This window comes from Delphinus delphis, chromosome 12, assembly GCF_949987515.2.
Source record: "Delphinus delphis chromosome 12, mDelDel1.2, whole genome shotgun sequence".
NCBI lineage: Eukaryota > Metazoa > Chordata > Mammalia > Artiodactyla > Delphinidae > Delphinus > Delphinus delphis.
Genome location: NC_082694.2, coordinates 6,367,074 through 6,379,992, shown reverse-complemented (window position 1 = coordinate 6,379,992; position 12,919 = coordinate 6,367,074). Strand labels below are relative to the sequence as shown.

Sequence of the window (12,919 nt, the reverse complement as noted above, 5' to 3'; positions counted from 1 at the left end):
GGCCATGATTAATATGCTCTGTTAGCCTTGATAGGGCTTAGGTAAGTGTCCTCAGAGGGTGATTAGGAAAGACAGAGTGGAAATGAATGCAGAATAAATAACAGCTGAAGACAAGAGCTTTTCACTCTGTTGCTTGTCTATAGAAATTTTTAGAAAGAACTATTTAACAACTTGATACACATATTGATAGAGTTTTTTTTGTTGTTGTTGTTTTTGTTTTGTTTTGTTTTTTTTGCGGTACGCGGGCCTCTCACTGCCGTGGCCTCTCCCGTTGCGGAGCACAGGCTCCGGACGCGCAGGCTCAGCGGCCATGGCTCGCGGGCCCAGCCGCTCCGCGGCACGTGGGATCTTCCCGGACCGGGACAGGAACCCGGGTCCCCTGCATCGGCAGGCGGTCTCTCAACCACTGCGCCACCAGGGAAGCCCTGATAGAGTTTTCTGAAAGCACATAAAAATCAGCCTTTGAGTTAAAGGAGTAAAATATAAACACAATTTCGTGTCCTGACTGGTTGAATAAATATCTACTATCATTGGCTCCCTTGTTTAGACCAGGTGTGGGCAAAAATTGAGCTGCCACCCATTTTTGTATGTTCACCAGCTTAGCTTTCACTTGTTTAAATGGTTAAAAAAAAAATAATATTTCATGACCCGTGAAAATGATATAAAACCCAAATCTCCGTGTCTATAAGTAATGTTTTGCTGGGACACGCTCATTTATTTCTGTGTTTTCGTGGGGCAACGGCAGAGTTGAATAGTTGAACAGAGGCCACGTGGACCGTAGGCCTAAAATATTTACTCTCTGGCCCTTTACAGAAAAAGTTGCCGACTCCTGATATACACCATAGATTGATACTGAAAAGTACAGTTATTTGTTTAAAAATGGATAGAAACTAACCTTTTAATCAAAAAATAGGTTGACCAGTTGACTGGTATTCTAACTACAAGATAGTTCTAGGATGTCAATTTAATATTGGGAACTTTTAAATGAGAAAGTGAACAGCCAGCTCCTAGGAGTTCACCTGCCCAATTATGGAGCTCTTGGTTTTGTAAGAGCATAAAAAGGTCAAGTGAGGGGTTTTACCGTAGAGGAAAGAGCACAGGTTCTGGGGTTGAGCAGTCTGGATTGGAAACCCTGCTTCTTCACTGACCTTTTGCATAGCCTTGGTCAGTTATTTTACCTCTTAAACCTGTTCCCTCTGCAAGACGGCAGTTCGTCATTCCCACTGCCTGAGGTTGTTTTGAGATTACATGGAGCACAGTGTGGGAAGCACCTCGTGCAGTGCTTGATTTGTAAATGGTCCTCGATAAATTCGGGTGGACAAGGGTATCATGGTGGCGCTTAATAATAATATTTGTTCCCGTCCTAAGAATGCTAATCATTACTGAGCACGTTCTGTGTACAAGTCTGTTCTAAACTCCCTGACATGAACCCAGTGCAATAGGGGCTGTTAATATCTCCATTTTACAGATTAGGAAACAGAGACCGGAAATGTAAGGAATGTGCTGAAGGTCATGCAGCTGGTAGAGGGTGAAGCCAAACCTCTGACCCCAGAGGCCAGAACCCACACATCCCTGCCACACGGGGGAGACCTGGGGGCTCGTAGGCCCTGGAATAACTGTGCTGCCGGGCCCTGTTTGGCTTTTTTCATATTGATCACTCATGTTGGGAACAATGAAATCTCTTTCTTTAATTAAATACATTGTACAGTTAGACTTCATGAGCTATGTGGTTGACAAACTATTCCAGTTATGCCTGGGTTCTCATTCAGAAAAAGTCTCTGCAATGACTCAAGGTTATATATGACTATTGCAATCATCATTTTTTTAAAGGCATTTCTTTTTTAAAAAATTAATTTATTTATTCATTTTTGGCTGTGTTGGGTCCTCATTGCTGTGCACGGGCTTTCTCTAGTTGCGGCGAGCAGGGGCTACTCTTCATTGCAGTGCGCGGGCTTCTCATTGTGGTGGCTTCTCTTGTTGCGGAGCATGGGAGCTAGGTGTGTGGGCTTCAGTAGTTGTGGCACACAGGCCCAGCTGCTCCGTGGCATGTGGGATCTTCCCGGACCAGGGATTGAACCTGTGTGCCCTGCATTGGCAGGCGGACTCGCAATCACTGCACCATTAAGGAAGCCTCGCAATCATCATGGTTTTGAAAGAGATGTTCCTGAGAACATTTTGTGCTCATGAGGGTGTGTTCTCTGTTACTGGAGACTTCCCTCTTGAGGGTCTGCTCTGTAGAACGCACAGTACCTTTTGTCCATACAGGAAGTATGGCCTCATGTCTCACATTTATTTTTTATTATTATTTTTAAAAATAAATTTATTTGTTTTTGGCTACATTGGTTCTTTGTTGCTGTGCTCAGGCTTTCTCTAGTTGCGGCGAGCAGGGGCTACTCTTCGTTGCGGTGTGTGGGCTTCTCATTGTGGTGGCTTCTCTTGTTGCGGAGCGTGGGCTCTAGGCACGTGGGCTTCAGTAGTTGGGGCACGTGGGCTCAGTAGTTGTGGCTCATGGGCTCTAGAGCACAGGCTCAGTAGTTGTGGCGCACAGGCTTAGTTGCTCCACGGCATGTGCGATCTTCCCAGACCAGGACTCAAACCTGTGTCCCATGCACTGGCAGGCGGATTCCTAACCACTCTGCCACCAGGGAAGCCCCACATTTATTTTTGTCTTACAAATTTTTCTCTGTCTCTACTGACTCCTAAAATTGAGATGATGTTTAAAGTGATTACTGCAATATCAACTCTTCTGAGCCTTGTTCTCCAAGTTGCCATGACTACGTCATAACACCCCTTTCTGGATGTTTCCCAAGCACTCTTTTCTGGATGTTTCCCAAGCACCCCTTTCTGGATGTTTCCCATAGCACTCCTTTCTGGATGCTTCCCAAGCACTCCTTTCTGGATGTTTCTATAGGCAGCTGTTATGCCGTAAATATATTTCTATTTTAATCGCCTACTTTGTCAAAGAAGATAGTTTCTTTTTTTCCCATTGTGCCAAAGCAAATGTGCTTTAAACATTCTGGTTAAACAAACCCAGCCATCCCGTGTTATATGCTAACAGACTCCCCCTCCTAAAAATACAGTTAAAAGCATGTCCCAAAGGACAATATTTGCAAAGTAAATATCAGAGTGGTTCTTGGATTGCAGATTCAAGAGTGACGGATAATACCAATGCTGTTCATAGTTTTTGAGATGTTAATTAAGATATAGCGTAACTTTGAAAAACATTTTCTCTTAAGGATTCTGTCCCTTTGGATCAAGACAACGAGAAATTTCTAAGTGTGAGGGGAACTCGCTTACTGGTAAACAATGTGTCTCTGGAGGACGCGGGCTATTATCAGTGTGCCATGACGTTTGCCCACAGAGGCAGGAAATACAACATCACCAGGAATATCAAACTCCGTGTTAAGAGTGAGTACTTGCTATCAAGGTACCTCTGCACCCTGGTTCAGCAACAAGCATGCAAGGAAAAAATTAGGGTTCCTGTAGAATTCTTTGAGTGTCTTTGGTATGAAAGGAAAACAGATATGGCAACTCTCTAAGCATCAGGCTTCTAAGATGTGTAGGACACTTGGAAAGAGAGGAAGCAGGGTGTTTTTATGAGGAATGGTGAATCCCTGGGTAGTTGACGGGGTTCCGAGTCTGAGGCTAAAACATGTACCACTAGAGGGAGCCAAACAGTGGTTCTCTTGGAAGGTCTCTTTGCAAGGTCCCCTTGGAAGGCCTGCACCTCCAGGGCCACCTATCAGGACACGGTTGCCGTAACTTTGTGTATAATTCTAGGTTACTAGGATTTTATTGGATTTTTCAGTGAGAAGGCTATGCGTTGGCATATGTGGTGAAAATTGCCCTTTTCTGGTCTTTCCCAAGCAGGTCTAGTTACCCTTGAAACCAGGATTTTAAATAGTGAGGGATCTCATTGGTTTAAATGAGTTCTACCTGAAAATAATGTTGTGAACAGTACCAATTAGCATGTCAAGTTTATCCACTGTTTCCTCCATGCCTCCTACATGTGGGACATCAAGCTTGGTGCAAAGGGCACACAAGTGAGGCAGTTCCAGCCCCTGCCCTGGAAACTATGGTGCTTTTCTTTGTTTTATACACTGAGTAACTACACAACTGGAGTCTTTTAAGGACGTTTCAGAGAGCATTGGAACTGTATTAAGGTTACATAATTGGTCTGTGAGAGGAAAGACTTCTTTCTCCCAGAGAATCAGAGATTCAGTTTTACTACAGGGAAAATCGTGTCTCCCATGAATGGAAATCTCTAGATTATGTTCTTTTAACGTCTTGTGAAGATTCAGTCACATCAACCCCTTACTCCCGCACAGCGGGGACCCCTGAGAATCCCGTGACTTTGAAGGGGGCCCGAATTATCCTGTTCATGTGATACTGCACAGGAACACTAGGGGGCGCCAACCTACATATAATCCTGTGTCCGGACCACACTGTGTCTCAGCCGTTCTCAAAGGGTGGTCCTCGGCCAGCGGCAGTGGCATCACCTGGGTACTCATCAGACCTGGAAGATCTCAGGCCCCAACCCAGACCTACTGAATCAGAAGCGATTAGCAGCCTGTGTTTAACACTCCCACCACCCTTGTGTCGGTGATGCTGATGCAGCCTGGAATTGGGACCCACGGATGCATTAACGTCTCGTCCTTGGGGCGTTCTTCTCCCCTCTCTGCTCCCAGCCTCTGTGCAGCAGCCCTGTGACCGTGAGGGGAGGGAAAAGCTCCCGGTCTTGGTGGAGAAGCAGCTGCTCCCCGGGCTCTCCTGGGATGCTGCATAATGCTTATTCCTGTTAGGGTTTCAAATGCTCTTTAGTGGAAGAGGTGGGGATGGAGCAGAGCTCTCTGTCCACCCCCATCAACTGTCCTTTCTGCTCCAGTTCAGATGCCCAGTTTCTTCCAGCTGCTGGGGGACCTGCCTCTCAGGGAGCTGGGTTCCAATTCCCACCCCCCCCCCCAAAGGGTCAATCACCTCAACTAAAAAGCCCTGGTGACCAAGCTGGGTTACTGAGTTTATCACTCAGTATGGGGTTAGCATCACGAACAGGTGGTTCTGGGGCCCCTGTGCCTTTTTTATTTCTTTGGAAGCGACTCCAGGGTTCTGTGGCAGGCGCATGGGATGGTAGCGAGGGAGTGGGGAGAGACACTTTGGGGCGAAGAGCCTCTGGAGTAAGACCTATCCTGTGGACATGGTGAATGCTCCTGTTAAGGATTCATTCAGGAAGCTGGGGAGCGGAATGGTTAATTGTTACCACAGAGCAGAGAACATCTGTTCGTGGAATGTGTGTTTAACTGTGGCTTCTTCCAGTCATCTCTCTTCTGGGAAAGGCATTGGCCAAAGAGGCTCAATTTCGTGGAGAGCCGGTTTCCTTTGCCAGAAAAAGCCAAGTCTCACAATGGCTGGCCCTGCTGTAAAAGATAATTCAGTTAATTAGGTAAACAATAGACCCTGACCCTCAGCTTGCAATGAAGGCTTTCCTAACTGAATCTCTTTTCCTCATATCTTTCTCAGAAAGAGAAGAGGAGACGATTCCCGTGATCATCTCCCCCCACCAGACCATCTCAGCTTCGCTGGGTAAGGACCGTGTAACCCACCTGGATGGCTGCAGTCCCAAAGCTGGGGCCCCAGGACCCCTGTGTCACCGACTGTGCCTGCTGTGGGGTTTGCAGGTCCCGCTACCCCAGAGGGAAATAGCAAATGAGAGGGAACGTTTCCCTTTACCAAATACCATCAGTAATGGCATTATCTGAAAACATGTACACTTTGCTTCTTGAAAACCCTGCCTACAAAAATCTCAGTGCAAAACTCAGAACGTTCTAGTAGCTGTTGTTAACTGCATGAAAGGATTAAGGCATGATGCCCCAGAAAGTCAGCACCTGTAGTGTATTTAAAATAATTCACTTTACCAATACTTGGCCGACGCTCAGTGTTTCCCCAAGACTCCGACTCTGCCCCTGCTGGTTCCCCCAGAGACAGTTTCTTATCGCCAACATAGCTGGTCAGCAGGTCAAGGGAGTTAAGGAAAATGCATGACAGAGGTTTTCACCATTTTTCACCATCCTGGCCAGCACGCACTTTCTTACTGAGCACAGCTAAGTCTGATAAGATGCCATTCAGGGCTTCCCTGGTGGCGCAGTGGTTGAGAGTCCGCCTGCCGATGCAGGGGACACAGGTTCGTGCCCCGGTCCGGGAAGATCCCACATGCCGCGGAGTGGCTGGGCCCGTGAGCCATGGCCCCTGAGCCTGCGCGTCCGGACCCTGTGCTCCGCAACGGGAGAGGGCACAACAGTGAGAGGCCCGCGTATCACAAAAAAAAAAAAAAAAAAAAAGATGCCATTCAATGCCAACATCAACCCTGTGGGGAGGTCTTATTTCTCCGAATTTCCAGAAGGAAAAGCTGTCCAGGGGGTCACTGGCTCAGTATCTGTCAAAAAGCCATAGTCGGGTCTGGCTGGGATTCAGACGCAGGCCTGTGTGTCTGTGAGGCCTGTACCTTTTCTGTGTGTCTGTTTTTATATAGTGGTTTTGTAGGTCTTATGCTCATTTATTAAACCCTGGCTGCAGAGTCCTGTCTATCTACATATCATCTATCTATCTATCTATCATCTATCTATTATCTATCTAACCACCCATCTATCCATCTATCATCTATTATCTATCTGTCATCTATCTATCCATCGTCTATCTATTATCTATCTAACCACCCATCTATCCATCTATCATCTATTATCTATCTGTCATCTATCTATCTATCTATCGTCTATCTATTATCTATCTAACGACCCATCTATCCATCTATCTATCTATTATCTATCTGTTATCTCCCTCCCTCCCTCCCTCCCTCTTTTGTCTGGTGTTTGGGCTTACATTTTTAACTTTAATTGGTGGTCATGGAGAAGGAGGGCTTTTGCACAGACGCCGGGATTGCTGCCTGACACCTGAGTTGCAGCTCCCAACAGCTGTCTTGGCTCTCAGAAGAGCCTCCCGGAAGCTTGGGGAAGTGGGGACCCGGGTTAGCGCTGACTAGCGCCCCAGCGCCCCTGCTCCTCTGTGCTCCCCAGCCCAGTGGAGCTGAGTCTCCAGCCCCGTTGCTTTGCATATGCACTGATGTGCCTGGCAGAGTCATATGAGGCCAGAACGAGTGGGCTGTTTTTGGCTGAGAAATCTTTAAGGTCATAAGGGATGTGAAGGAGGAAGAAAAGTGGGCTTTCTGAGCCTGACGTGGCCAGGTGCATTAAAGCACACACCCCGGGGAGGCACATTACCCGCGAGGAATTTATTCCCCCTCCTCCCCTTTGGTGACTAAAAAAAACCCAACATAGCGATTGAGGCAGGGGACCTCAGACCATCATATCGCACAACTGTAGAAGGCACCATTCATGGAAACCACAGTGGCTTTTGAAAGGATTAATCCTAAATGAACATGACCGGGGATGGAGAGCTCCTAGGGGAAGCAGGAGAGCAGAGGCCAGCAGTGGGCAAAGAGACAGAATCCTCTGGATTCTGGCTCCTGGCTCCTTGGGGGAGCCATTTGCCTCCGGGTTTCCATCTGCCCTGAGGACCAGTGGAAAGAGCTGGAGACCCTTGGTAAATTCTGATGCTCTAGGTGAATGGAATCGCTTGAGGGAACTAAGTTTCCTTCTAAGAAGAGAATTGCTGAGGGTGTCTGAAAAGAGGGGGGAGGATCCACCGCTCAGATCTGCTGATGTGACCCCGTCCCCTGGCTGGTTCTGACATTTGATGTGCTGCGTCTTGCCGTCACAGGGTCGAGACTGACAATCCCGTGTAAGGTGTTTCTGGGAGCTGGCATACAGGCGACCACCTTGCTGTGGTGGACTGCCAACAACACGCACGTAGAGGATGCCTACAAGGGGGGCCGCGTGACCGAGGGGCAGCGCCAGTAAGTGGGGGAAGATCTTCCTCGTCCCCTGGGCAGAGCTGTTGTGAACCCCCTGCAGACTCCACTTCCTTGTAGAGACAATGTCCTAGCCAACCCATCAATATGACACACACACCACATTACAAATGTATATTTTTTCTTCTACTCCGTTGGATTTTTAGAATCTTAAACATTGGCTTTTGCTAAGTATCACCACCTGTTCTTGAGAATCAAGCCTTCTCTCTAAATCTATGAGCTGCAGCCTACTACTTGACATTGGTGTTGCCTCTTCTAGCTGTTTAATTAGATCTTTCTTCCTTGAGCATTGCAGAGTCAAACATCCACAGCCCTTAAAACGACTCTGAAACTTAGCCACGGGATCCGAGAGCCGCCTCTGCTTCCTTCCAGTCTCTAAGGAAGGTTACTCTGAAAGAAAGCGAGGATTCTGTCCTCATAAGCCTTCATCTCCGGGAAATATTTTCTCAGTCTGAAAGTAGAACAATCAGGCCTTGTAGATGGAAACCATTTGCATGTGAGGAGGCAGACCCTTCAGTGTTCCAAATTATAAAGTGTTTTTAAAATCACAGTTTCGGCACTCTGAAGTTGCCTGAACTTTTGCTGGCCCAATTTTTGTCTTTTTGGAAAGGCCTATCCAAAAAGGTCTTTCTGGATGCAATTTAGTGGATAGAAATTACGTGTAGTTAGTGCGACTGTTTGCTTGAAAATTCTCGTTGTGAAAAGCTTGGGCAGAACCCACATGCCGCATGTCAGCTTACTCGTACTACCTGTTTGCTTAAAGGAGCCTATTTTCCCCCCATAGATTAAAAAAAAAATAGTCCTAGTGGCTCCACACCCATGATATTTTTATTCATACTAACAGATCATAGTGAAGCATCTTCAGATTCCTGCAACATTGCACATGGCAGTGCTGTTGATTAGAGACCCCTCCGCTGTGGCCCATCTGCAGCCCTTGGGTCTGCACTTGAGTTTCTAGAGTGAGGGTTGGCAGTGAGCGGGGCTGAGAGTAGACACCGTGGAGGACGGGATTCTAGGAAACTCCCTGCCCTCCAATATGCAAATGATTTCTTGGTGATACGGTCCAATTTCCCAAAACTAGACATTTCTATTCCTACGACTGGTTCTTTGTTCATCAAGGGCCTTAAAAAGTGATTTCTCCCCCATTATCCAAACTCAACTGGCTTCTGCAAGCTCCTTGTTACAAGTAACCTATCCCAGTGACCAGCATCTTCAGGGTCCCTCTCACCTTCAGGAACAGGCTTAGAAATTCTCCCAAATACGTAACAAATATAATGGCAAGTGCCTCTAACTTGGTAAATCGAGACATCCACTCAAGCACAGTGGGGCCTTGAGAATGTGTAGGTGTCTATGTTGAAAAGACTTGATGTTTAACTAAGTGTCTTCTCACCTAGGGAATACTCGGAAAATAACGAGAATTACATTGAAGTGCCCCTGATTTTCGATCCAGTCGTAAGAGAGGATTTGCACACGGACTTTAAATGTGTTGTCCGTAATACAATGAGTTTCCAGATGCTTCGCACCACAGTCAAAGAAGGTATGGATTTGGGGGACATTAAAGGGAAAAGCTATGTGTTGGATGTTCTGTGGACGCTAAATAAAGCTCCTGACGCTCTGGGTGATAACTTAGGAGGGCCCGTGAGTCTCCCGTTAGCGGAGCACAGAAAGCAGATCTCTCATTTTTTATGACTTTTTTGGTAGGGTGGAGGCTGCCACCTCACGGGCTCCAGAGCGCAGGCTCGGAGATTGTACTCAAAGAAAAATTTAAAGAGGAAGCTGAGGGCTTCCCTAGTGGCGCAGTGAGAGTCTGCCTGCCGATGCAGGAGACGTGGGTTCGTGTCCCGGTCTGGGAAGATCCCACATGCCGTGGAGCGGCTGGGCCCGTGAGCCATGGGCGCTGAGCCTGCGCGTCCGGAGCCCGCGCTCCGCAACGGGAGAGGCCACAACAGTGAGAGGCCCGCGTACCGCAAAAAAACACAAAAAAAACAAAGAGGAAGCTGATTTTTTTGGAAAAAAGATAAAATGGTTCTGCGATAGATTTAAAAAAAACCTGTGTCCTCTAGTGGTTCTGCCTGGATCGGCAGGACCAGCTCTGCTTTCATGACCCCTCAAGGAGGGTGGGATGCTTTTTATCCCGAGGTTGAGAGATTTCATCCTCCAAGAGCTGGGAACTGGAAGGTACGCAGGGCTCAGGCAGCTTCAGGGTTAAAGCCATCGGTCATCAGGAGATAAAGGATAAGGCTGTAGCCAAACCAGCGCAGTGCTCACGGAAGGACATTTACAAAAAAAAGAAAAACCTGACTTACCATTTTGACAAATCGATTTCTTCTCAGTGTTTGAGCGCTGAGCAGGAAAGGGAGACGTGGGTGATGTGGTCTGTCGACAGCCCGAAGGATAAGAAGGGAAGAGACAAAGCGATCCCTACCGGGAGCCTTACCCTGCCTCCTGGGCAGTCTGCACAATCAATAAACACAAACTGCCCCACGTATTCCATGTTTGCAGGGGAGGCAGCTGCAGACGAGCTTCTAATTGGAAAGCTGAGAATGTGTGTAAGCCTCAGGGCAGGAACGACAGCACAGTATAACTTCTCTCCAACTGTGGTCCATGTATACCAGCATCCCTGACTTGAGCCACTAGTTGAAAATGCAGATTCCTAGGCTCACCCCCAGATCTACCCGGTCAGATTCTCTGGGGTGAGGCCAAAGACTGCAATTTAGCAAGCTCCTTTCATGTTAAAGTTTGAGAACCGTTGCCCTAGGACACACGTGAAGGCTGACGTCCCAGATCATTTCCATGAGCGGGTTGGTGGTGGTACAAACTTGGAAGTGGAGGATTCCACAGAAAGTGGGATCCGCTGCTGGGCTTCAGAATCGTGACCCAAAGGAAACCATGGTTTGTCTGCTCCTGATGCTGGGAACCTGCAAACATTTCTAAGACGTGAGCCCTGACCCTGCCTGTCCTTCGCTGGGTCGGCCATGACTGATCACAGAGGGCACAGGTCAAAGCCTTTCACCAGGGCTGAGAGGCGCCCCCAAATGGCTGCTCCGAAAATTAAAACTTCACTCGTTTCTAAACCTTGAGGGATTTTAAGGTGGAAGAATCATCTGGAGAAATTGTCTGAGACTGTGTCGATTCCCGAACGCCTGCACAGACTAAGATAAACAGTAGCTTAAAAATGTAGACTTCTAGCCTCATCATCCGTGCGCTTGTTAACTTTTTTAATTTAGTTTTTATTGTATATTATAGTTTATTTACAATGTTCTGTTAGTTTCAGGTGTACAGCAAAGTGAATCAGTTATACATATACATAGATACGTTCTTTTTCAGATTCTTTTCCCATATAGGTTATTACAGAATATTGAGCAGACTTCCCCGTGCTATACAGTAGGTCCTTGTTGGTTACCTGTTTTATATATAGTAGTGTGTATATGTCAGTCCCAAACTCCTAACTTATCCCTCCTCCTCAACACTTGTTAACTTTTTATCCATACTTCCTATATTTTCTAAAATAAATTAATTTTTTAATTTATCTTACTTTTGGCTGGGTTAGGGCTCTTCGTTGCTGCGTGCAGGCTTTCTCTAGTTGCAGTGAGCGGGGGCTAGTCTCCTTTGCGGTGCACGGGCTTCTCATTGCAGTGGCTTCTCTTGTTGCGGAGCACGGGCTCTAGGCACATGGGCTTCTGTAGTTGTGGCGTGCGGGCTCAGTAGTTGTGGCTCACGGGCTCTAGTGCTCAGGCTCAGTAGTTGTGGTGCATGGGTTTAGTTGCTCCACAGCATGTGGGATCTTCCCGGACCAGGGATCGAACCCATGTCCCCTGCACTGGCAGGCGGATTCTTAACCACTGCGCCACCAGGGATTGCTTCTTATATTTTCATAACACAGAGATACCAAGGAGTAGAATATAAAATAACTGGATCCAAGCGATAATCTTGACACCTAAAGCCCCTTTCTTCAAAGTTTTTCTTTTCCTTTGTTACTTTACTGACTCCTCATGACACCCATGCTCACGGAAAAGGGCAGATTATGTGCTGGCTACGTCACAGTCAGCTAGCAGAGACCTAGACCGGCATCTCATTGCACACAGCCCAACGGGTAGAACAAAATTAGACCATCGACACCTGCCCACCCCCCCAGCTCTGCGTTGCTTCTCTCCAATGGATATTTGTTCTACCTTGCTCGTTTGCCTAACGCCACAGATGTCACCCTCAAGTATCCTTGATCTCAGTGTAAGACATACTTTCTGAAAATCAGTACCTGTTTATTAGAAGTGACAAACACCACTTCCTTCTCTGTAAAGTGCGCGGCAATGTCCTATTTGGTGGTAGGAGCGTGTTCACCCCTCACATGTCTGTTCTTCCTACAGCTGCCACGTTCTCCTGGGAGATTACACTGGCCCCCCTTTCCCTCATCTTCTTGGTTTTGGGGGGAATATGGATGCACAGACGGTGTAAACGCAGAACTGGAAAAGCCTATGATTTGATGATGGAGTTAAAGACCAGCCATCAGATTCTCAATCCTATCCGAGTAAAATAAAGGAAATAAAATACTTCAAGTCAAACGATGTCCTTTCTTCCGCTAGCAGCCCTGGTTTTTGAGGGACGCTGTTCTTTTCCTCCGTTGTTTAACAGAGCTGCTGTATTTATAGTGGGTTTGTAGTAAAAGACTGAAGTGGACATGTAAAGTTTATTCTGAAACTGAATCACAGGGGCCAATGTGCACATGGGTGGGCTTGAGGTGCTCTTTGAATAAGAGGTGAAAACACCTAAAGGAGTTTTGGAATTCATTCATCCATTTCACAAAAACGTGTTAAAAGTCTCCTTTAGCTATGCTCTATGGCAGGTGTTATAGATACAAAGATAAAGACATGGTTTTCCTTTCGGGAAGGTGGAATTTCATGTTGAAACTGGAAAGGATGGTTTAGAAATACTAAAGAAGAGTCAGCAAGAATTGGTAAATGCTTTTTAAAAGGACGATCCAAAAAATAGTAGTTCAAATAG

The 12,919-nt window shown here is 46.9% G+C and overlaps 1 protein-coding gene across 1 annotated transcript in view; it reads left to right on the top strand.

The window, feature by feature from the left end:
• The window catches only part of IL1R2 (interleukin 1 receptor type 2), a 35,645-nt gene extending 23,116 nt beyond the window's left edge, over positions 1-12,529 (top strand). Inside the window, exons 5-9 of the mRNA XM_060027663.1 lie at positions 3,237-3,408; positions 5,518-5,580; positions 7,771-7,906; positions 9,316-9,458; positions 12,286-12,529. Of these exons, the coding sequence (XP_059883646.1) occupies positions 3,237-3,408; positions 5,518-5,580; positions 7,771-7,906; positions 9,316-9,458; positions 12,286-12,455 (684 nt within the window). The 3' untranslated portion in view covers positions 12,456-12,529. The remainder of the gene's footprint in view (positions 1-3,236; positions 3,409-5,517; positions 5,581-7,770; positions 7,907-9,315; positions 9,459-12,285) is intronic.
• Positions 12,530-12,919: the final 390 nt, after the last annotated feature.